The sequence below is a fragment of the Coturnix japonica genome, chromosome 15 (assembly GCF_054131305.1).
Source record: "Coturnix japonica strain WE chromosome 15, WE-NBRP24, whole genome shotgun sequence".
In the NCBI taxonomy this organism is placed as follows: Eukaryota; Metazoa; Chordata; class Aves; order Galliformes; family Phasianidae; genus Coturnix; species Coturnix japonica.
This window is the reverse complement of record NC_140677.1, coordinates 3,620,304-3,643,664: the sequence shown is the minus strand read 5'-3', so window position 1 is coordinate 3,643,664 and position 23,361 is coordinate 3,620,304. Positions and strand designations below refer to the sequence as shown.

Genomic DNA, 23,361 nt, shown 5'->3' with positions numbered 1-23,361 from the left:
CGATGCCCGCAGCAGCAGCAGGTGAACAGCCCGCATCCCCCGTCACCTCCCGCTCCTCACCTTTCCATCCACACGCACTGAGCCCCCACACGAGCAGAGTCCTGTGTGAACGTGGAAATCGGAGGTAGCTGTGAGTACCGCAGCGAAGCCCAGCCTCCTCCTGCCGGGAAACGCGACGACTGTCACTAATTCACCGGCACGGTGCTCCGCACGAAGCGTCCTTCCTCCCGTTCCTCCGTCCCGAGCGCTGTTTGGGGGCGGCTACTCCAGACAGTACGGTAGGGCGCGCCCCGCCCCTGCTGCCGGGCGCCGGCCGGGGCTCGGCGGCCACGTCCCCGCTCCGGGCCGCGGCCGATGGTGACGGCGATGGCGGCGGGCGCGCAGAGGGGCGGGCGGTCGCGCTGAGCCGTCGCCATGCGGCTGTCGTGCAAGGTGGCGGCGGCGCTGCTGGCGCTGGGCAGTTTGCTGCTGCTCTACCTGCTGGCCGGCAGCGCCGCCGCGCCCCCTCGCCCGCCGCCCGCTCCCTCCGCGGCCGCCCGCCCCGCCGCCGCCGCTCCCCTCGGCCGCCGGCAGCCGAGGCTCAGCCGGAGCCCGACGCGGAGGAGCGCGCCCGGGGGCGGACTCGCCGCTGCCAGGTAACGGCGGGGATCGGGAGCCACACGCGATCGCCCTGTTGGGAACGGCACCCGCTGGGAGCGCCGCCCGCTGCTCGGGCTGCCCTGCCCCGGGAGCTCGCTCCCCTCGGCGGCCCTCCGGAACTCTTATCCTTAGCCAAGTTTCCCTGCGGTGGAAACCTGCCCCGATCTCTGCTTTAGGCTGCAGGCTTATGTGCGTTTAACTGAGCGCGCTTGTGCCGGAGGTGCCACGAAAGTGGAGGCTTCGCGCTCTGCGGGCGGGAGCGGCTCCGTGTGCCAGCGATCCTCCGAAGCTGCGGCTTTTCCCAGAGCTGTGGCCTTGTTTGAAGGCTGCCGTGCGCGATGTGCTGCTGCTGCTGCCTCGGGAGCTGCTGTCAGCGCTGAGAGCGAGACCTGCTCCGATTTAATGCTGGGGGAGATGAAAGGTGCTGGCTCCTTTTGTGCTTTACCGCTGCTTTCCAAGCTGCTTGGCACCGTCAGATTTCGAACTATTCATATTTTGTTTTAAACACTTTTTATGCGTAACCGTGGCAGAAAACAAGTTGGAGGTTGTGTGTTGTATTCCCCATCAGGGCCTTGTGGATGGATTATTTAAAAAACCCCAAAACAACAGTATTCTAATTACTAAAAGGAATGATGTGGGCAGTGTGCTTTCAGTGGTGGGAGGGCCGCTTTCCCTGTTGCATTCCAACTATATTATGGTCAGTGTGACCTCATATCTAATTAACTTGGTATGTCTTTGTGTCTTTGATTCATGATTTCACAGAGATGTTCTGAATGAAAGGCCACTCCTGTTTCTCGAGCTCTTATCCCTTAACGTAGTGAAGCAGTGGGTTTGGTGCAAGCATTGTTACCCCGTTGAATGCAGGAGATGTTTACTGTGGCTGGGAATGCATCATGGGCAGAATTCAAATGCATGCATTAAAGCAGGATTATTTCCACCAGCAACTGTACCTCCTGAAGTCATTTTTCTTTAAGGCATATCTCTGCAATTATCATGGAAATCAAGAACTCTGAGGGAGGCGGCAGAAAGTATGAAACTGCTGGAGAGGGTAAACAACAGCTCCATTTCAATGAGCTTCTCGCTGAGCATCTCCCTGTTCCAAAAGTTGTCCTTATCAGGCTGTTCTATTACTTCATGACTTTGCAAGTGCTTGTTACAAAGGCTGTAGACTTTTTGTTGCTGTTCTTTTGCAGCGTGGAAGAATCATAGCAACAAAGTGAAATGATGGATTTCAGCCTTTGCTTCCACTTTGGGTTGGTTTTTTCCCCCCATGTTTGTTGGCAATGTATGATCCTGTGCTGCTGGCACCAACCAGGGCTGCATTACTGACACATCCAGTCCTGATGCTTACCAAACAGTTTTGCACTTTGATAGGTAACACCAACATAAAATGTGGGGTCTTAAATAAATGATTTTTTGTGAATGATGTGAAGCGGTTGGAGGAGATGCCTGCCTTCTTGGGAGAACAAAAGCCTCCGGTGGTGCAGTGGTTAAGGACGCCACTTTGCAACACCAGAGACCCGGGTTCGAATCCCCCCTGTGGCGCAAGTGGTAGAAGTGCCTCTCTGCTACACAGGAGGATCAAATCCCGGGGGTTGGACTCGATGATCTCTAAGGTCCCTTCCAACCCGCACGAGACTGTGATACTGTGATACTGTGAAAAGCCATCTGCTAACAGGTGCTGTGCTGGCACGGATCACACCAGCACAGGGAAGGGGTCAGGCAACGGGATCTGCTTGTCTTAACAAGTCTGATCCAAAATACATTGGAAGCTGCAGTGTTCTCAGAGGCTTGAATTTGGAGTAGAGGAAACAGTGCTTTACATAGGTGCTAGCTTCAGGAGTGAGTGTTCCTGTTCCTTCAGGAGCATTTCCTCATACAGGTGCTTGTAGTAAAGCACATCAGATGTAACGTGCTGAATTGAGGTCACTGTTACCTGTTCATTCCTATGGAACAATGATTATTTTAGTTACTCCTTATGAGCCAAGGGAGATTTTTTAAATCCATGTGAGGGGTGGTGTGTGATCTGATTCCTTTGGGATGGGAGATCTGATCATGGAAGACCTTATAGTCTGCTGCTGGTTTGTTTGTGGACTGACTGAAGTAAGTTTGTGGACTTACTAAGGTAACTTTACTGAAGTCATGTCCGAATCGTTTGGTTCTGTTTTCCCACGTTGATTGATACAGTGTTGCCAGAAGGATACAGGTTTGTGTCTGAACTGGGGCCAGATGGGATGTGCGCTGGGTTTACAAGGTCCCACTGCAGACACTGGGATTCCCTAATGTTGCTTTGTGCAACATGAGAAGACATTCATTTTCAATCCTTAAGGCGTGCACGTTTCTTCTACTCTAGTCATACGTGTTCAGAGCTCTACTAGTTGTGCATCACCAACAGGCTGGTGCCTGGCAGCTGCTGGTGAACTCGTGTGCCCTGCCTTGGTTGTTAGATGACCTGGGCAAATCCAAAGGTAAGCATCACATTCTAGTCAGCTTGGAAAGCCAGTTTTTGATGGTGGCTTTACTGATGATTCCTTTTGGAAGAGGCAAGTCCTGTGGCTTCAACAGGGTTTTCTTCATATGAGGAGTACTCATACGTGCCAGATCAGTGTGTGTGAGGTATCGTAAAGCACAAAAGTTCTTTCACATTTGAAGGGCAGATGTGACCACACTTTCTTCCAGGAAACTAAACATGCCTAATAGAAACTTTGCCAAAGCCAAGTGCGTCTTCTATGGCAACCAGTCAAGATATTTTTTTCTCTCTTCTGCCTGTGTGCAAGACACATGCAAGTTTGGCTTGAGTATGATAGGCCATAATAACATGCCGATGGCCCGAATATCTCATACTTCACCAACAAAGAACATTCTTGATAAAGGAAGATGGAAACATTTGTTCTGGTTTGAGTGTTTTCCCTCTTAGTCTGAGTGGTGGGAGGAGGTTGAGACTTCAACAGTTCTTATTGTCGGAGCCTGCAGTGAATTTTGTGTGACTGCATTAAAGTGAGAGCTTTTATTTTAAAAACATTTTGACACTTTCTAATTTATATTTTAAAGAGAGTGAGAGAATGTGTTTCATATAACAGCCACTGCTGGGGCATTGACTCAGCGCTGACTCTCAGGAAAGGAGCCCATTTAGTGAATCACCCGTTTTGATACATTGCCTAAATCTAACCTTGTTTACGCTGCGAGAGCAAATGAGATCATAATAAGAAGAGGGTTTCAAAAGCTAACAGCTATATTGCATTTTGTAGGAATCTGCATGCATTATCTTTCTCTCTGGAATAAATTTGAAGGCTTGAATAGATTAGCGGGCTCCATAATGAGACAGGAATGCGTTATTTTGAATGGATCTGGATTGATTTAGACAGGTTTTGGGTTAATTATGTTTGAGACACTTTGGCTGTGACTAATAAGAAAATTGCATGTAATCTAAACTTTAGGGCCTAGAAATGTACGCTGCTGTGCTTGAGCACTCAGGCCAGGATGCCTGCAACCATGTCTGTCAGAAACAAAATGTCTGCAGTAAATAAAATGCCTTTGGGTAACTGGATGGGAGTTGGTCTGTTTTGTTGGAAGACCTTTGCTATAGCATTGTATTCTGCTATATCTCACCAAGTCTGGCTTCAGCTGTTTCACAGGGATCTATTCTGCAATTATTTTGTGATGTGCAATGCTTAATCTTAAGCAAGTGTTTGGTAACTGTTGAGTCCCGGCCTGAACCACTGATTGAGCATCTTGGGAAAGGACCGGGCAGCTCTGAGAGCACAGGGGAAGGCAACTGAGCTGAGTGAGCAGAGCCTGCACCGCTCCTAGACCCCGTGTGAGGGCTGACTGTCACTGGGGAAGGATCTCTTTTGGGAGATCTCTCCTTGGTGAAGTTTTCCCCTGTGAACCTGGAATCTCTTGATATGGGTGAGCAATCTTCTTCCCTTCCGTTATAGCACCTCTCTATTGTGCCAGTCCTTCCATCATCACACCTTTGTTGTAACACCTTTTCCATTGTATTGATCTGTCCAATTGCTTCTTGTATAGCAATGTTATGAGGATTGGGAAATAACTGTCTCCAAACAGATGGGTAAGATAGAGAGTGGTGCAGAAGAGTTTGGGATGATGTTATTTGAGTTAGGTTTCTAATACATCAATAAAAAACTCTTATGTCCTGAATCAGGAAGATGAAGAGCAAGATGACAAAGATCTGCTTATTTGCAAGTCCAGCTTTTTCTTTACTCCTGTTTGTTGTTTTTTTTTTCCCCAGGCTTTCAGATAATAACAACTTTGTAAAGACTAAGCTGAGATTTTTGTAAGTGCTTCCTGCTGTGGCACTCTTACCTCCCTTTCCAGCTTACCCTTGTTCTTACAGTCCTCTTTGTTTCCTAATGTACTTAAAGACACAAAATCTTGTGCTGTGATCTCCCAGTGCTCTTCTGTATCTCCTTGCTGCTTTCATCTTTTTATTCCTGCTAATATCAGGTTCTCATGACTTGTAAGGACTCAGAAGCCCAGCTCCCTCCTCCCCTCTGGGCTGGGAAGGTGTCTGTGTAGGCAGGAGATATTTTCCTTGTTCCTTCGTGCCCCCCCATGGTCTTGTAGGACTGTCTGCTGTGGCTGAAATATCTGAAAAAGCAAACAAGTTTAGTGACTTGGTGTAGGGCGGTGAAAAGTTAAAGTAAAAACTCCGAGTTTAGTCCCTCTCCCAGTGAATTCTACTGCCAAGGCCCTATTAAAGCAGTTTTCATCCTGCATATGGCTTGATTTAGGGACTCAATTACGAGGGAAGATTAAAGAGATGGGGGGTGGGGAGAGAAGGGTCTGTGTGAGCAGCTAATTATTCACTTTAATAATTCAGTGGTTTTTACACTAATAGGTTGGGAAGTAAATACCGCTTCATATAGATGTGGTGTTCTATTATTTATACGCTGATAAAATTGAAGTTTAATTAAGACTAAAGCCTGAAACTTTAAACCATTAATGAAACATAATACTTTGTATAGCAAGTAGAGTGCCTCTGGTTGGTATTCCTTAACACAAAAGTTGGTTACTCCATCGAGAGAAGGCTGCTGTTATATTGAGTAGTGCTTTAATGTCTGGAAAAGATAATTACTGCTTCGTTAACTATAATTTTTCTTTTTATTTAGGACTTCTGTTTAATAGTGTTAACTTTACTGATTAGTTATGTACATAATTGTGTGTGCTGTGAACAGGCAGGGATTGATATCCTCTGTTCAGTGGTATGTCAAGAGCTGCTAGTGATCTATGATTAGCCTTCAAACTTACTGTAATGATTACAGTGCTTGTGATTTCATTGCTTTGTCACCAGTGATGCATCTAAAGGAGCACAAATGCCATCTGTGGGAATGTGAATACAGTACAGTAGCATCATTCTCAGAGGATGCAATTTTCACCTCCATACTGACTGATGGGGGAGGACATAAAACCAAAAGGCTGGATTTTCAAAACATCTCCAAGTCCCCAGAAAGGACTCTGATATCTCTGAGTAGCAAATAGCCTGAATATGCTGTGTTTGTGCAGACTCAGGGCAGGTGGAAATGTTTTAAACCCTACACATTGGGGCTAAGTGGGGAAAGCCCACGGCTTTGCCATAGACTGCTTGTGGAATGTAGCCTGATTCATCTGGGACAAACGAATATGTTTGTTTTGAACAAAATCTGTATTTTAGCAAAATCTCAGGGATTCCACCCAGCAAAATGCAGAGCAGTCCTTTGAAATGATGCCAGTACCTTCAGGCCAGGATTAAGGAGTGCATTTTTAAAAGCAAAATTAATTAACTGTTAGAATAATTTACATATGGATGGGTGACTTTTTAAGTAAGGAGTAGCTGTCTTCTTCCAATCTAGCCAGAAGTTGTGATCCTGGTAATGAAATTACTGGCTATAGTTCTGTGACCTGCATTGTGTTTGAAGACTGGCCGTTCAGGCTGCACAGACTCAAAGCTAGGAAGGAAAGCGCTCAGTAAGCTGTGGTCTGGTTTGCGGTGCTGTTGAATTGGTTTCATGTGTGGATGTAGTGCAGGGATTTATGCAAGATCACTAAGGGAGGAAAATTCTGAAAATAGCTTCTTTATTTGTGAGGTAATTTTAGCACTCTTGGTTGGTACCATTGACCGGAACCGGCACCATACTTGCATTTTCTGTGGCTGTCTAATCAGGGAAAAGAAACTCCTGATCCTCTACGTGATGGAAAGGAAGGAAAAAAACCTGCTCTGAGTGCAGAGATCTCTTCATTTTTATCTCAATTTATTTTTATGTGTCTGTGTATTTTCAGGAAGCCTGGAGAACAAAAACATTCAAAAGAGCCTTCATCTCTACAATGCATGCATCTGGCAGTCGTGGCATGTGGGGACCGGCTGGAAGAGACTCTCATCATGCTGAAATCAGCAGTTCTCTTCAGCAACAGGAGGCTCTGCTTTCACATTTTTTCTGAGGATTCCCTTAAGCCTGAATTTAACAAGAAAGTGAGTTCTGTGTTGTTCAGTAAATAAGTACATAGGTTAGTTACAAGCTGCAGACCCCAGAGCACAACTATGCTGACAGCAAGTAACAACTAAGTGTTTTATTAGTGGAAGTGATTTCTAAATACCCTATATGTGCATATTAAACAGCAAAAGCAATACCTTATAGTTTGTACTGTTTAATTCTTCCATGATTGTCTTTCAGTTACAGGAATGGCCTTCCTCGTATACAAAGAAATTTGAATACAACATTTACCCAATAACCTTCTCAGTAGGAAATGCTCAGGAATGGAAAAAGTTATTCAAACCATGTGCTGCTCAGCGCCTTTTTCTTCCGGTAAGGCACCTGGCTTTGTGAGGAGATTGCTTCAGGAGGGAGGGAAAAGAAGAAGAAGAAGAAAAAAGCTTATTTCCACAAAAAGGAAGCTTTGCTGGTGTAATATTAGAACAATTTTTGGGCTGAAACATCTGTGTAAAGATATTTTAATCTGTACTTCTGCTGCTTAAAACAAACCAGAAATCCAGCTTTGCTTTTTTTTTTTTTTTTTTTTTTCCCTGCTATTGAAGAATATGTTTCTTATTTGTCTCTAGTTCCACCAGGCTCTCAGTGGAACTTCCACTTAAGGCTCAGTGTGAGAGCTCTTGCAGGGTAGATGCTGCATGCTTTCCATAAATAACATTCTTTTCAGTGTGCAGTCATGTTCTCTTTACCCATCCCTCCCTTCCCATGTGTTAGTCCTCGGAATGATGCTTTCAGCAATCTCTTTTCTTGTGTAAGAAGAGTGTAGGATGTGCCCTGAAGGTAACAGTTCCAGCGTACACAAGGTCAGATTTCATGCACGTGTCCTGTGCACTGTGGAATATTCAGGTTCACAGAAAACTTATGCTCCTTACTGTATAGTACTTGGAGTTGTAAATCTGGAAGATATTTAGGGCTGTTAGAGAGAAGTAACATGTTGGTTACAGTTCTGCATATGCAGAAATATGCAAAATTTTATGAACTTTTATGCAGAAAGCAATTTCTGTGGAATTGATGCATCAAAGTATCCTGTGCACTGCTGGTTGGTTGGGGTGACTCCATGCTGTTCACATGGTCCAGGTTTCTTCATTGCCATCTTCCGAGAAATAGGGGAACAAAGGAATCTTTACTTTCTCAGATGGAAACAATCAGGAGACAGCTGCACGTCCAGAGATTTTAGACTATGAATACATATGTGAGAAAATATGTGCTGTCAGCAGTTCTGTTTATCTGCTGTTTAGGGCTGGACTTTCAGATGCACAAAGGCCAGATGGGCTGGAAGTAATTTCATCTTCAACTGGGATCCTCTGTTCCCTGAGTAAATATTTATATCACCTGGAAAATAATCCTTCAGTGTTGGTTTGTTCTGTACAGATTGGTTGTAAGGATGTACTCATACGGGGCTGGTCTCACTAGGTAAACACGGTTCTCTGCTCTTCCTATATCTGCAGTATTTTTGTCATTTTGGTAGACACTTGACACAGCAATGGTTTTATTTGTCATCAGCTTTTTGATAATAGAGTTATGCACTCACACCAATTCATTTAAGCTGGACAGTGCTTTTTTGGTTCCTTCCTTGTTGCTTGCCATGTTTCTGAAGTTCTGCAGTAACTTCTTACAAGGAATATTAGACCGTTGCATGTTTTCTTAGGAAAAGTCTGAAGCAGATCAAACTGTGAATGTTTGTTTCTCTTGGGGAATCACAAGATGTTGTGTGTTGTCAGGCTGAGGCTTTGGATTTCAGTAGGCATAGCTGACTGAGAACGGCAGTGACTGATGCAAGTTGTTGTGGATATAATGAGAAAACAAGTCATAGTGATAGCGGAGGTGGCATGTGTCCTCTTGGGTTTCTGCTGCTCAAATCTGTAGCTTCAATCTGGGTAATTTCAGCCACCATTGTTTTGAATAAGCCCCTTTGAATACGACTGTGCTGTAAAAGTCCTGTCTGCACGGGGTGGGAACTGAAGGTCTTTAGTGCTGTTGCTTAGAGAGCTGTTTTGATTTATATGTATTGTTTATCCTTAACTGTGCTAAGCATTTTCTACCACAGCAGTGGAAAATATGACTGGATTTAGGGAGGATCCCAGGAGAGCAGTAGCTGAGTTTATCAGCTGTTTAGCCCTCAGTGGTGCAAATTGTCTTGTTCCTGATAATGCTAAGCCTGAGTGGAATGCGAGCCTTTGATTCACAAGTGCCTCTCCTGCCAAAGAATCTTCAGCAGCACCAGCAGGCATGTGAAAGTGGGCAGGAGGGGATGAGGAATGTGATAAAAGAAAATCATGTGAGAATCTTTCAGGGGTTTCACTGGCCTTCGAAACTAGAGCTATGGGATGTGATCCTACAGCTTGTAGTAATGAAGTGGTTTGTCCTGGGTAACAGGTTAATGATGTATTTGCAATTAGTTGTTGAATTAGTTTGAGTTACTCAAATATTCAGGAAGATCATATGGCAGTCTGTGTCTCCATAGAGGCGTTCTGTGACATCTGATCTTATATTTGCTACACAAAAGTAGCCTGGAGTACTCTCACAGTGAAGAAGTTGAAATATCTTGCTGCAAGCTGTTTCAATAACACCATTAATGTGGTCTTCAAAGGCAGAATAAGGAAGATGCAGATCTCAAAACAGGGTCTGAATTCTTAAGAAGGATGAAACTTTAAAAGAAAAAAAAAACACTAGAAGAGAATGCTCTCACCAGTCACACCTGACATCTTCTGTAAATAGGAAGGTTAACATTTCTCTACTGAGTAGAACGTCTTTCCATGTGCTGTCAAACTCAGGGACATGGCAATAACAGGCAGCTCTGTACAGCCTGAGAAAGCTGTTGTGCAGTGTTAGGAATTCTTTATCCCAAAAATCATGCAGGAAGTGTATGTGAAGCAAGACTTCTTCATTCTTATCCAGTTCCTTTTGTATGCCAAGTGGGTTATGGTTTTTTCTCCTTCCTGCCTTTCTCCCTCTTCTGACACCCCAATAAATTATCAGCCAATGCCATATTCTGGTTTTTGGGTATCTTGGGGTGGGGGTGGGGGGTTAGTCTAACTGGACTGTAAGGATTCCTGAGGATAATCCTAAATATCTGTTGTTTTTTTCCAGTGAGAGCATAGTTGTGACATTTAGACTGTTTTGTAGTACTAACATTGACGCTAGAACAACGTGTTGTGATCTCATGAATGCCGTACCACAGAGCTGACTTTCAGCTGGTTCTGTATTGCTATTTAGAGCTACTGAAACAACCAGGTAAAATGTTCAGGGATTCTTGGATGGTTTTATTTCTAATAGTAACTAACACTTAGGACTTTTCCCAGGACACTGAGTCTACTGAAGGTGGACTAACATTATCCCTGTGTGCTCTTGATGAGAACAATGAAGTAACCTACTTAATGGATCAGTGGAGCAACACTGGGGATAGATGTAAGGGCTTTATCGAGACAAAATTCTGTTATAACTTGAGTTAATTGCTAATTACAGTTGAATTTGGAAACTCTAATTTGCAGTACTGCATTAGCATCAAGATGCAAACTTAATTGTGGCTCATTGATTCATCCCTTTTCTTGGATAAAGCTCAGCTAAATTGACACACTAGCTGTTGCAAACTATCGTGTAACACAACTTCCCAATATTCCAATATGTGTTCACACAGTAGCGTGTTACTACTTGCCAGTCTTGCAACAAAGGGGAATCTACAGAGACAGAAGTTGTGAAATGAAATTACAGGTAATTGAGTATTTAAGCAACGTGTCAGGCTAAATACAGTAAGTTCTGTACAGAACTTTTTGATGGATTTACTAAGAATACTCCTTATTGATGGGGTGAAAAAAACAAATCACTCTTTTAAGCAGTAAGTGCCCATAGGGCGAGGAAGGAGACAAGTGCAGTCCTCTACCGAAAGCCAGGTTAAATGCACAGTCAGAAGGGGATGTGATCAATTCAAACCAAAGTGTAGGTTTTAAATAAGTCTTTACACTTTTCATGCAAAGAGGAAAGTGTGAAGAGCTTATAAGGAGCAGCACAGCTTTTCTTTCAGCCTGTTGGGTGTCACTGCGGGCAGCACCTGGGACAGGAGAGAGGCAAGACTCTTTTTGCAGGCCAGGAAAGGAGGGTGTAGGACAAGAAGGTGGGAAGTGTGGGGTGGAATGTCAGTGGGCACCCACTGCACAAACGACTGGAATGTGTGCTTGAATCCATTGATACACAGGAAAACTACTACAGTCCTTTGACTTTCAGAGGATGAGTTCTATGTCTATGTTTGCAGTTACTGGAAAAAAGACACCCCACGTTTTTCTGCTGGAAGAGGCAGCGCTCACACCGACACTTAGGTTTGAGAGGGGTTCCCAAGTGCACGTGTTGAACTCTCCCCTTCATTTCCTGCTGGGAAATGCCTAAATTTGCCTCTCTGCAAGGGCATTATGTAAGAAAAATAAAGTAAAACCCTGATTTGCTCTGTGATGCACTGCTGTCCCTCAGGCAGAATCTAACAGCTTTTTATCATGCTCTTTGTGTATTTGAGTGTTACCTCCCGTCTTGGACTAAATTTGGCGGGATTTTTCCTTATTTAATACTTTCATTTTATATGCCTTAATACAGTGGATCCCTATGGATTAGGTCTTGTCGGTGCTACATAATAATATGCAGTATCAAGAATATCCTTAAGCTAAAAATCCTTTTCTTCTTTTCAACTACCTGTCATCTGCTGACTTAAAGTGATTTTTCACTAAGTACTGGACTTCAGCTCCTTAGTGTGTTACTGAACTACTCAAGTCACATGCTGTTTTGTGCCTAGCAAAGAATTATTGATAGTATATTGCTACAACCTCCTGTATGGTGGAGTGGTCTGGACTCTGTTGGACTTATTTAGATGGAGATTCTTGTAAGCCAGATGTACAGACATTTGCCTTCTCGTGCCTGCCCTGCTATGTAGGAAGAACATACAGTTATGTCAGGAATTTGTTAAACTTGGCTGAATGTCAGTTTGAATTGTGAAGTGTTCCATCAGGTGAAAAGTCTCACTCAGATCCATACTCACAGATCGGGCGTCTTAATGGATATCTGTCGAGCACATCTTAAGAAGTATTTTGTTCACTTGATCAAAATCTGGTTGCTCTCTCTGTCTTTCACAAATAACCTTTGTCACGTTACATTTCAATTCATGTAAAAATCCATTTATTTGGATTTAATTTAATTTAAAATTTAATATTTTATTATCTGTGTAAATAGGAGGGGTTATCATTATCATCGCTGCAATCAGACAAGTGACTGATGGTTGCAGTCCAGTGCCTGGTGTAAATCAATAGCCCTTTGGGTTTGCTTTTCAAATAAAAAGGGAGATAAATAGAGTTTGGAGATGAGAGCATGGTAAAAATCCAGGAATCTTTGAACAGTTTTCTCAAATAATGAAGAGCAACAAAAGTTCAGTTGAACCTGATGGTCAGCCTGAGCAACTGATATTCACTAATTTCCAAACAGCTGCTGCAGAAAGCAGGGGGTTTTTCTCAATTGCTGAAGAAATTAAGAATGAAATTAAGGAAGAAATTAAGTGCATGTAAGCACTTGGATAGCCACAAGGGGGACCATGGTTAACAATAATAGATGAAGTATTCTGGATCTAATTTACGTTTACACCTCTGTGACTTGACCAACTTTACTGTTATTCCTGATATAGAGTCTGATAACAGAGATGATAATCTGGCCTGATGAGCTTTAATAGAACGCTTCCATTCACCAAGGAATGTTTTGTTCCTCAGGAGGATAATTATGCATTTTTTGTGATTAATAAGGTCTTCTTAATTAAAACATTTTTTATGTATTAATATTGAATATAAGCCTCTTTGTGTAGGAGTACATGGTTGTAATAGGAAGAATTGTTCCTGTACATAGTTATGTTTTACATGATAAATCAGCAACTTACTTTATATGAGCAGTTTAATGTAGAAGTGCCTTTGGCCAGTAATCTTCCTTTTTGTTGTCTGTTTGGTTTCCTTTTCATCTCTCCTTACTGTGCAAACCCGAAAGGTTATTTTAAAGGATGTGGATTCTCTCCTTTACGTGGACACGGATGTTCTCTTCCTGAGGCCCATCGATGACATCTGGCACATCCTGAAAGAATTCAACTCAACGCAGCTAGCTGCTATGGCCCCAGAGCACGAAATACCAAAGATTGGCTGGTATAGTCGATTTGCACGTCACCCGTACTATGGGACAACTGGAGTCAATTCTGGAGTGATGCTAATGAATTTAACACGGATACGCAGCACTCAGTTCAGGGTGAGAAGAAATACAGCTGTTGCAGTAACTAGTGACCTGTGGAATCTTTCCTTCTTTTAGAATTTAGTACAAAAATAAATGAAGTTTGGATTATAAGGAGCATGAAAAATATAGTATGCATATTGCAGTTCTTTTAGTACTTAAATGGAAATGATTATTAAAACATGAGAAATGTCCTCGTGAGGCTGAGAGGCACTGAGGACTTGCAGATGAAGCAGCCTCCTTGCAGTAGTGAAACCGAGTGCTTCAGCATTTCACTCTTGTTCTCAAGTACATTAAAGAATAACTTCAGGGACCTTCAGTGCAATCATTGTGTTGTTTTTTTTTTTTTAATTGAAAAGCTTGATGTAAATATCCAGAGGAACTGGTCACTGTTTGCATCTACTGTGAGTGAAATGTTGTTTTCTGCTGCAGATAGAGCGATTCTGTGGATTGGTAGAAGTGAAAAGGGGATGTTTTCACTACCCAAACTGACACCTCATCTTTTTTTTGTGAAAGGCTTATGTGAAATCTCACTTGTTTTGTTGAGCACATGCTCTGTAACCTCTTAAGAAACTTAATTTAGCCCTGAGCGACCTTATTTATCAGTCAAGGCCTGAAGTTATCCATAACATATCAGGAGCAGTTTGATTGAAGAAATTAAACCAACTCGCTCTTATTATCAGAATTCCCTGAGAAAGGACAATCATTTTCAGTTTGCATTTTTTCCTCACCTCTCTACCTCAATTTTCAGCTCATCCCTGCACTTATTTTCCACTTCTTCTCCCTAGTGCTCAGTATAGGAAGGTTCTGAATAGCTGGCGCTGACATCAAAGCTAGGCTTTGTTTTCCTGTTTAGTTAGATCAATGGAGCACAATCAGCTTCACTGTTCCAGCCCTAACCAGAGCATTTCCTAGCAGTTCTTTCTTTCCTAGATATCTTACCATGGCTTTGCAGCCTTACAGGTATGTGGTTGCTGCGCTCTGAGTCATACATCGTGTCAACAATAACAGCATTAATTCACTGTTTCTGTTTTTCTGCCCTGCAGAACAGCGTGATACCGAGTGGTTTGACTTGGGAGGAAATGTTATATCCGTTATATCAGAAGTACAAAAATTACATTACATGGGGAGACCAGGATTTACTAAACATTATTTTTTACTTTAACCCAGGTAAGTAAGCTTTCTTGAAGTGACGTTTATCTGTGCTAAGAGCATTTATTGACTTTACTAGATGCAAAGAAGTGCTGTTTCATACTTCTAATATGCATAGAGTACTCTGACATGAAGGTAATGTGTAAGCACACCCAGGATTGTGTTCCCTCGAGTGAACTTAAGAACAATCAGATTGGATTTATCTTTACTTATTCCACCTCCTTTTCTTCTGCTCTTACGAGTCATAGTATATATATATAGTCAAATGCAACTAACATAGGGGAAAGCAAACTCAAAGCAAGCTAATGTTTGTTTATTGCAGTCTGATGCTGGAAATCAGTGTCCTTGATATGCTCTGTATGTTAGCCTCAATCTTGGGGGAAAAAGAAAGCGGGAAAAAAATCTCTGTTATGAGATTATAAATTAAAAAAACCCACCCACATAAATGTTGTGGTCTTGTGGAGAAAGAACATGAAATCAGGGTAGTTATGAAGTCAAACTCATGCTGCTAATTTAAGTGTGGAGGAGGAAAAAAGCAATAATATGATAAGCATTCTCTCCTGTGCTGTGGTCTGCCTTTTCCTTGTAACTTGTACAGAATTCTTTACAAACTAACATTAGACAGAAAAAAGAGAACCCAGTAGCTGGATGCGACTAAAACAGCAGAGCAGCCTTTGGAGTCAAATTGCTGGCTTGTTAAAACTGGCCTGGGAAGGAATCACCTGATACTGCTGCAGATGGCTTTCTATGGATGCACTGTGCTGGCTTAAAACTGCATGGCTCTGTTACCTGGTGCCTGAAATGATGCACCCTTCTTCCTGTCTCCTCAGGCTGTTTTGATGATCAGTGTATTTGAGGGATTATAGAGCAGCTGGAGTCCAAGTCCAGCTGTGACAGCAAAAAAAAAAAAAAGAAAGAGTGTGAAAGAGTCATGGTGAGAAGATCAAGAATACTCAAATGACATATAAAAAGCTGATAAGCACCTGATGACATCCTCTCCCCATAGTAACCTGCTGAGGAGTTGTGCTCGCAAACATCTGCTCAGGCTTAGTGAAAGGTTCACTGTAGCAGGGTTTGGAATGGGGCACTGCAGCTCTTCTTGTGCTTTCAGCAACACCGTGGAGCAATTCTGGATGTGTGATAGGCCATACTGAATGGAAACCACTTACAGTTTGCTCTCTCTGGAGCAGTCTTCAGCTGGAGAGGCCTTAGGGGAGGAAGTGTTTCAGAATAGTGTTCTCTTACTTCATCAACAATCACACAGGACCAGCTGCAGATTTTCTGGGAAGCTAAGAAAGGCCAAGTAGAGAATCCTGCCTTCAGTGCTTCTGAGAGAGACTGCCAGCATAGTGCAATGATTCGTTGTACTCCATTTCTGTAGCAAAAGGATCACAGGCACTGGCATGATTTATTGTAAGCATATTGCAAAGACTCGCATGGAGGAAGCTTAAAAAAACATCAGTAGGGAAACAAGGCTTCAGGGTCTTTTGAGAAATCATCTTTAAAATAGCCTAGATCTTGGAATCTAACAGGTAACAGCACTTAGGAAGACTGGATAAGATACAGCACCTCTTGTGCTCTGCTCTGTGTCCATGTAACAAGTTGCTGTAGCCTCAATGAGAGCTTCATTAGCAAACATTGGATATGCATTGCAAGCATTAGCTGCTGTCTCCAGGAGAATTCAGGATTGCCTGCCTAACACTGCTGTATCTCTTGAAACTTCTTCCTAGGGCAGAAAACTCTGAACGCAGCCACACAGCACACACTCTCTAGATCTGATTGTCATTTTTAACTTCATAAGATGAACTGTTGATCTGTGTTTGCACCCCAGTCTTTGCATTGCCTTCTCTTTTGGTTAGTTGCAGTTGGACAGTGCTGAGACAGGTGTAGCCATCCTCACAGGAAAGGAAGATATTTTGTCTAGTTGCTGCTTTGGATCTTTGTAAAAGAAGCAACTGCATATTTTCTTTTTTCCTTCCCTGGCCATCAGTCCCCACTTTTCCACAGAAACATGGCTTAACTTGTCACTCATTTTATATGTCTTTTGTGTTTTTTCTCCTCACTGCATCTGACTGACGTTGGTAGAGTGCCTCTATGTCTTTCCATGTCAGTGGAACTACCGACCTGACCACTGTATGTACGGAAGTAACTGTAAAGGTGCCGAAGAAGAAGGTGTCTCTATTCTGCATGGAAATAGAGGTGTCTACCATGATGATAAGCAACCTACATTCAAGGCGCTCTATGAAGTGATACGTGATGTAAGTTGTGTATTTTAATAGAGGATGTCCTTTTATTTCAGTGTGGGTTATAGCTTTAACCAGGTCACTCAGATTGTTATTACAGCAGATCAAGCTGATCATACCCATTGGTCACAAATGACAAAGGTGTTGTGGCCTGTCCTGTTTCACAGAGAGGGAGTGAACAATCCTTCCTATTATGGTGAACTTCAATCTCCAGTACTGCAGAAAAGCAATTTATCAGACTTTCTGACTACAAGTGATGGAATGGAGTTCTTTCTGCTGGCACACCATGCTGGTTCACAAATGCTCAATAAAATCTTGTTTTCCCTGGGCAGCTGGAGCCTCTGCACACAGAAGGCAGAGAATTGTTTCAGCAGCTTGTGTACAGACACAGGTCTGTATTTCCTCTTTGATGAGGTTCGAGCTGTAGGCTTCCTGGTCTGTATACAAAGTAAGAGGCTGTCAGCATTAATGCAGTTAAACATAGTCTGCATGTGTGTGGACAAGTGAATTTGTGCTGAAGTTCCCCACTTCTTCCTTCTTGAAAAACACTGCAGTATCCCCCCCATTGCCCTTACCAAAAGGAGAGCTGGACAGAAGACTAATAACTATTTTCTCTTTTCTCCTTTAGTTTCCATTTGAAGACAATCTCTTCCAGTCTTTGTACTATCCTCTTCAATCTAAGTTCCTGGATACAGTGCACACTTTATGTGGGAGAATTCCACAAGTGTTTCTGAAGCAGATTGAGAAAACTATGAAGAAGGTGTATGAAAATCGTGTCATTGTCTACCTGGGGGCCAACCACAGATACTAAATGGAGTCGCATTTTTACATGAGATTTGCACCTAGGTGGCTTCTCCTAGATGTCTTAAAGCATTTAAATGAAGAATGTTACCTCTTAAACTCAGACATAAAAATCCTTATTCAATTTCCTGGTAAGTCTTTGAAACCATAAAGTCTGAAGGAGTCCCGGAGATCCACCTAAACTGCCCTTTTGTTCTTTTCCTCCTTGCCTTTTTTTCCTTCTTTTTGGTTGCAACAGGGAGAGCTGATGGTTCTCACTTTTGTTGATGAGTTTACTTGGGTTGTTTGTCTAAGAACAGCAATATTCACTATCACTTCTTTTAAACTGTGCAGAAGTTCATTCTGAACTTGGACTCACCAAAGAAGTGGCAGTTTGAGCTGTTTCATAGGTATGGAATATAACTTCAAATGACAGGGCAAGCATTTTTGTTTCCAAGTGCTTGAGGTATGAACGTGTTTGTGACATCCATAAGAGTGATGTGTGAAAGATACAATGGCAAACTGCATTGCTACAGAGTCACCTGAGCCAGAAGGTGTTAAGAGAGGGAGCCTTGTGTCTTGGTTTTAGCAGCTTCAGTGCAGGCCTGTGCTGGTCCTAAGCGGCACAACAGACAAACAGAAATGTCTGTTGTTAGCACCTCTGTGCTGCAAATTCCAGTCAACAGTTTGTGCTTGTACTGTGACTCAGATGTTATCTTACAGGCTTTGCCCCGTAGGTGTAAATGGACTGGTAAAGGACAGAGGCACTGCTGCATTTATTTTGGTGGACAGCCTGGAGTTTCATCATGGGAAGAGCTGAAGTGTAGATGTTACCCTCTGCCACGACTTGCCTTATTTTCTGTTTCAATTGAAGCTTTAGTTGCAGCTTAAGAAACCAACAGCGCTGTTTCTGGTTACAAATAAGTTTGAAAATGTAACCCAAACTAACCTGCAAAAACCAAAAGGCAATGAATGGAAAACTCAGCATGCCGTTTTGAGAAGTTTATGATAATGTAAGCCTATGATAAGAGGTAAGCCTTTAAAGATAGCAGTAAGAACATACAGAAGTCTTAGTTTGCCTTCCTAAATTTTCAGATACCAGAGTAAAGCTGACTGTAGGTCAAACGAGGATAGATGAGACGCCTGCTGGCCGCTCTGAATCCCTCATTTCCATGGTGTCTGTAAGCCACAGAAAGCTGCAGAGCAAAAGCCTTGTTGCCCACACAGTGTAGCTGTGGTGCTGGTCAGAAGTTCAGAAAGCTGTGACTGTAAGCTATGATTCAGCAGAACCCTCCAACTGGTGGGCACAATAAAATGAAGGAATGGAATTCATTACAAAACAAAGGCATTATTACATGTAAAACGTTTAGGGATCAAAACAGTGCTTTTTACGTTTACAGGAGGTGCCAAGTTATTTTCAGAAAGAGCTATTAAAATACATGAAGTTTATGCTTTAACATGAAGACTCCTGTTAGTATAAGAACAACTTGCCGGAAGAATGGGAGAGTTCTCCCCACTGTGCTTTTTGTGGGGGAGTGTTGGGAGGGAAGCTGTAATGTGAGCCCTCCAAAATGTATTACAAGATTTAACTTTGATTTTGTTGTTGCTGGAATTATTAATTTATATTCTATTACAGCTTCCAAAACCATATTGTATTTGATTTTAACAGTAGTTGGCTCTAATATTAATCTTATTTAGAAACCAGTTTTCATTTATTTCATATTTTGTACTTGTGGCTAATTCACGTAAATTAGCCGTCATTTATTTCAGTAATGGGGTGTGTAAATACTTAGATGGGCCTTGTATCCTCTTTTCCCCTTTCTTTCATATTTTACTTATTTCCAGTGCTGCATTGCACTGAGCAGCGCCCTTGCAATGTAGAAGGGAAAACCAAAATCATTTCCTGTAGATCGGTACTGTCTGCAACATGCTGAATGCGTTGCTAACAAGGAATCTTTCACACTGACAAAGCAGCAGCAGGGTGCAGCCCAAAGAGCCGCGTCCAGGTTGTGTGAAGGTGAGCCCTAACCCAGCACCATGCGGTACTCTGAATTCTGTGTCTAGTCGATAGGCCTCATATGCAGTGCGTAAAGTTAAGTGTGTAACCAAGACCTTGCTGTATCAGCGTCAAATATTCAGGTTTTACTTTTGCTATGTTATACTTGAACTTGCTGAAGGTAGATAAGTAGGGGCTTTTGTTAAGAGCTGCTGAGCACCTCCTTTTAGCCCGAAGCCATTTAAGAAAAGCATCAGGTTACAAATGCGTGTTGTACAACAAAGAACCACAGAGTAGGAAGCACTTGGTTGTGTTTCTGAAAGGTGAGAGTTCTCCTAGTTAACTTGCCTGTACATTACAAAGTGGGCTTAGATAGCTTTGCTATCATTTCTTTTTCTTACAAGTGGAAACTGGAAACTGCTCTGTGAGTGTATGCATGTGTACACCTACACAACAGCGGTGTAAGGAACTATGTAGCTTTCCTGTATTGTTTAATTCTTGTGTATTATTGTTTGACAAGTGCACCAATGGTTTATAGCTCCCAAGGAGGCATAGCAGTGCATTTCTGTGTTAAGATCCTCTGGCTTAAAGTACAAATAAATGAAATTTTAAGCAAGCTCGCTATTTTGTGTTGATTCTTTTGTTGTTGGTAAGAGTGTGTGTGTGTGTGTGTGTGTACTGGGCCTTGTTGTGTTATATGAGTAGTAGTGATGTTAACTGCCCAGTGCAGTGTTTTTTCCATGTCCTTTGTGAAGAATTACTTTATACACTGTATGACACCAAAGTTCATTGAAGTCTGTTCTTAAGTTTGCTTTCAATAAGACTGTGATATTCTTTGGAATGTTTTGGCCTTGTATTTTCCTGTTCAAAGGTGTACAGAGGTACGGCCACAGGGAAATGTCATCTTTTATCCTGTTTGTTGCATTTAAAACGCACATCTTCTCACCTTGCTGTACTGCATCCTGCTGCGGTACTTGCTCTTGTGACCCTTCTTGAATGTCTTCTGTATCACTGAAGGGATATGGTTATTTAGCATCATTTGCCTTCCCCCCCCCCTCCTTTTTTGTCTGGCACTCTTGTATGGCTGTTGCTGCGGTGTCCTTGGTTTTGCTCCAACACCTCTGTGTGATAGAAGTGTCTGAGCTGTCATTTCAGCCAGGCCAGTTGTCTGCCTGCTGATGAAATTGTTTTCTCATTTGCTCAAATTACTCAGCTGTGTGGTATGTTGGGCTCGGTCACGTTCTCTTTGAAGTCAAGACTAAAACTCCTATTGAAATTCATGAGAAAAGGTAAGGCCAGCTGTAAATCAATACAGTGTTCCTTCATTTCAGGCTTGGGGAGTGTGTAATTGTGTGGTGTTCCATTATATGCTCTGTAATCAGCCTCGTCTGTGCTATTCTGATCCAAGATCTCTCACTAGCAGGAATGGCTTTAGTCAGTACTGAGATACGTGGGGAAACAGACACTACGTGCCCCCCCACGAATGGGGCAGTGCAGATGCACTGGGGATGTTCCTACGGGAGGTTCATATATCTACACTGGGATTCATACAGAGCGCAGCCTCTCGAAGAGCTGGAGTTGATGTGAGGGAAGGAATTGTTTGTGCTTCAAAAGAAATGGCAGTGTTTGGAAATCTTGCTTTTGTTCTGGATCAGAATGAAAAACAAACTGTCAACACCTCCTTTGAAGTGAAAATGAAAATTGAGACAAAACACCAACATGAGAATCGGCGCTTAACATTAACAAAACACGGCTTCGTTTTGTGAGGTAAAATATTTTGGTTTGACTTCTACAGCTCTATAAATACACCAAAATTGCTTGTGTTATTTGCTAAAAATTACAGCATAACCCAAAAAGTGTTTAACTCTTTTAGAACTGAAATACTTTGATCGCACTGACCTGGTGCTTCTTCAAGAAAAGAGTGTCCCAGACTGACCTGCTCCCACAGAACTGTATTTCCATGAATGTGATGCTGCTGTTCCTGAATCCTTCTGACACACGTTACTGAACCTGCTGTGCTGGTTGTGGTTGTGCAGGGCAGGTGCCTTCTCAGCACACACCTCTCTCAGATCTCCTTTGAGATCTGTTCTGCTCCTGTTCTGCTCCGTGCCTCTGAAGGGCAGATTGGTTTGAATACCAGATTCCTCACACCTTGGGCTCCGGGTGCAAGAAGTCTGCTATTGGTTGGAATGATCTTCTGGTTTGTTGAGTGTTGTAAAAGAAGCTTTCTATCTATGTACTGGGAGGAAGGTATAAGAAAGGCAGCTTGGAATGAATGAGTGCTGCACCTGGCTCTGAGTTTGGGTGGTTCAGAAATGCACAACTTTTCATTGTCATTTTATTGTGCCATGCTTGTGTTCCTTCAGCTCTTAACTTGAAAACAACAGATAATGTCCAAACCCAACCTTCTCTTGTAAATCCATTGATGTATATTGAAACATAATATTTTCAGAAGATCCAAGTCTTGAAGCCTGGCCTTGAGCATACGGGAATGAGAACAATCCTGTTTTGCTCTTATTCTGCTGCACCGTGCATGCTTGCTGTTGTATTCCATCGCTACAGCTTATTTCACAGGATGCAAATCAATTCTTGTCCAAGCAGAGTTAAAACATCTCACAAAGTGTCGCGCGTCAGTGAATGAAATTCCGTTAAGGCTCAGGTTAGGTCAGGGCTCTTGATACCTGATCTGAACTTCATTACTAAAATAAACATATCTGCCGGTCATACACCTCGCGTTGTTGTCTTCAGCATTAGGGCTATTGATCTGTGCCCAGGGCGTTGGTAGCATGTAATTTGGTGGAAGTTTTCTTCAGTGTCTTAGTCCTAAAGCTCACAAATCAGTTGGTTGTTGGTTGTTGTTGTGCAGACCTTCCAGGGCAGTGCAATAAACCAGCACAGCTGAGTGCACAAATCCTCCATTCCTCCTCCACATCCTGCTGCTGCTTCCCTTGCCCAGCATGAGAGCTGCTGATAGCGGTGAGAGCCAGCCCCAGGAAACCATTTTCAGCTGGATTGATCCAAAGGAAGGAATGGGACATACAGGAAGGAAGGCCGTTTTTGGTTGCTGCAAAGTTTCTCTCTTGCAGATCCGTCAGAACTGACAATATTAGAGTTTCTGCCTGTTCTCTGTCTGCATAGCATGATGTGGTTGTATTGCTGTCCCTTGGTTTCTAGTTGGTTTTGATTTCTGATGATATTTCAGGAAGAGGAGAATGTGGAAGTACAGTATGCTATAGAACTTGTACGTGTCATCTGTATCTTCCTCCAGTGCTGATGAATATGAACACAAGTCTTATCACATCAGTGCTTGACCTGAACTCGAGTGTAAGACCATGTGAAAAGAGAGAGTAGTTCAATTGCATCAGGCAGAATTGGATTCATCCTGTTAAGGTATTGGACTTTGTCCTGCTCTCTCTCAAAAAGTGCTTTGCAAAAGTTGAAAAGAAATGCAAAATGCAAATCTGAAATAGGCTTCATGTGAATGTAATGCAAAGGGAGAAAAATCTGCATTGGAAATCAATTTCTCCTGCTTTTGTTATGTGTTTAAAAATGCCCTTTTTTCTTTCCTAACGTGATGAGTCTTTTCATTATTGTTCCACAGTAAATACTCCCTAAGTAGCACTGGGGATTTGAATGACATGATTTGTGTGCTCCTATTGCAAGGTGTGCCAAATACCTCCCAAAGAGTGCAATTACCATTTCTGTGTAGTTAATAAAGACACTCAGGTGTGATTGCCCAACTCCTTTGCTTGAGGTCACACAGCATATCAGTGATGAAACTCCACACAAGCTTTCTGTATTCTAGGATTACATTTAATGTTTA

At 42.7% G+C, this 23,361-nt stretch overlaps 2 protein-coding genes across 3 annotated transcripts in view; one reads left to right on the top strand and one right to left on the bottom strand.

The window, feature by feature from the left end:
• Window positions 1–276, bottom strand: part of SHQ1 (SHQ1, H/ACA ribonucleoprotein assembly factor) — a 41,291-nt gene extending 41,015 nt beyond the window's left edge. The window contains exon 1 of the mRNA XM_015875117.3: window positions 61–276. The gene's annotated coding sequence lies outside the window, so the exon portion shown is untranslated. The remainder of the gene's footprint in view (window positions 1–60) is intronic.
• A 138-nt stretch (window positions 277–414) lies between these two features.
• On the top strand, window positions 415–20,154 carry GXYLT2 (glucoside xylosyltransferase 2). Of its 2 annotated transcripts, XM_015875121.3 has the most exons (7): window positions 415–635; window positions 6,919–7,108; window positions 7,311–7,442; window positions 13,134–13,385; window positions 14,414–14,537; window positions 16,605–16,777; window positions 17,391–20,154. In XM_015875121.3, the coding sequence occupies exons 1-7, from the start codon at window positions 415–417 to the stop codon at window positions 17,571–17,573; spliced, it is 1,275 nt and encodes a 424-aa protein (XP_015730607.1). In that variant the 3' UTR covers window positions 17,574–20,154. The 2 variants fall into 2 exon arrangements, with proteins under 2 accessions (XP_015730607.1, XP_085372296.1); XM_085516170.1 differs by lacking the exon at window positions 13,134–13,385.
• Window positions 20,155–23,361: the final 3,207 nt, after the last annotated feature.

What these genes read in the sequence shown, in the direction of transcription:
- GXYLT2 (XM_015875121.3), top strand. Translation starts at nt 415, where the DNA reads ATGCGGCTGTCGTGCAAGGTGGCGGCGGCGCTGCTGGCGCTGGGCAGT. An exon ending in AGCCTGAATTTAACAAGAAA is followed by an intron (nt 7,109 to 7,310) that starts GTGAGTTCTGTG and finishes ATTGTCTTTCAG; the next exon opens with TTACAGGAATGGCCTTCCTC. An exon ending in TACGCAGCACTCAGTTCAGG is followed by an intron (nt 13,386 to 14,413) that starts GTGAGAAGAAAT and finishes TCTGCCCTGCAG; the next exon opens with AACAGCGTGATACCGAGTGG.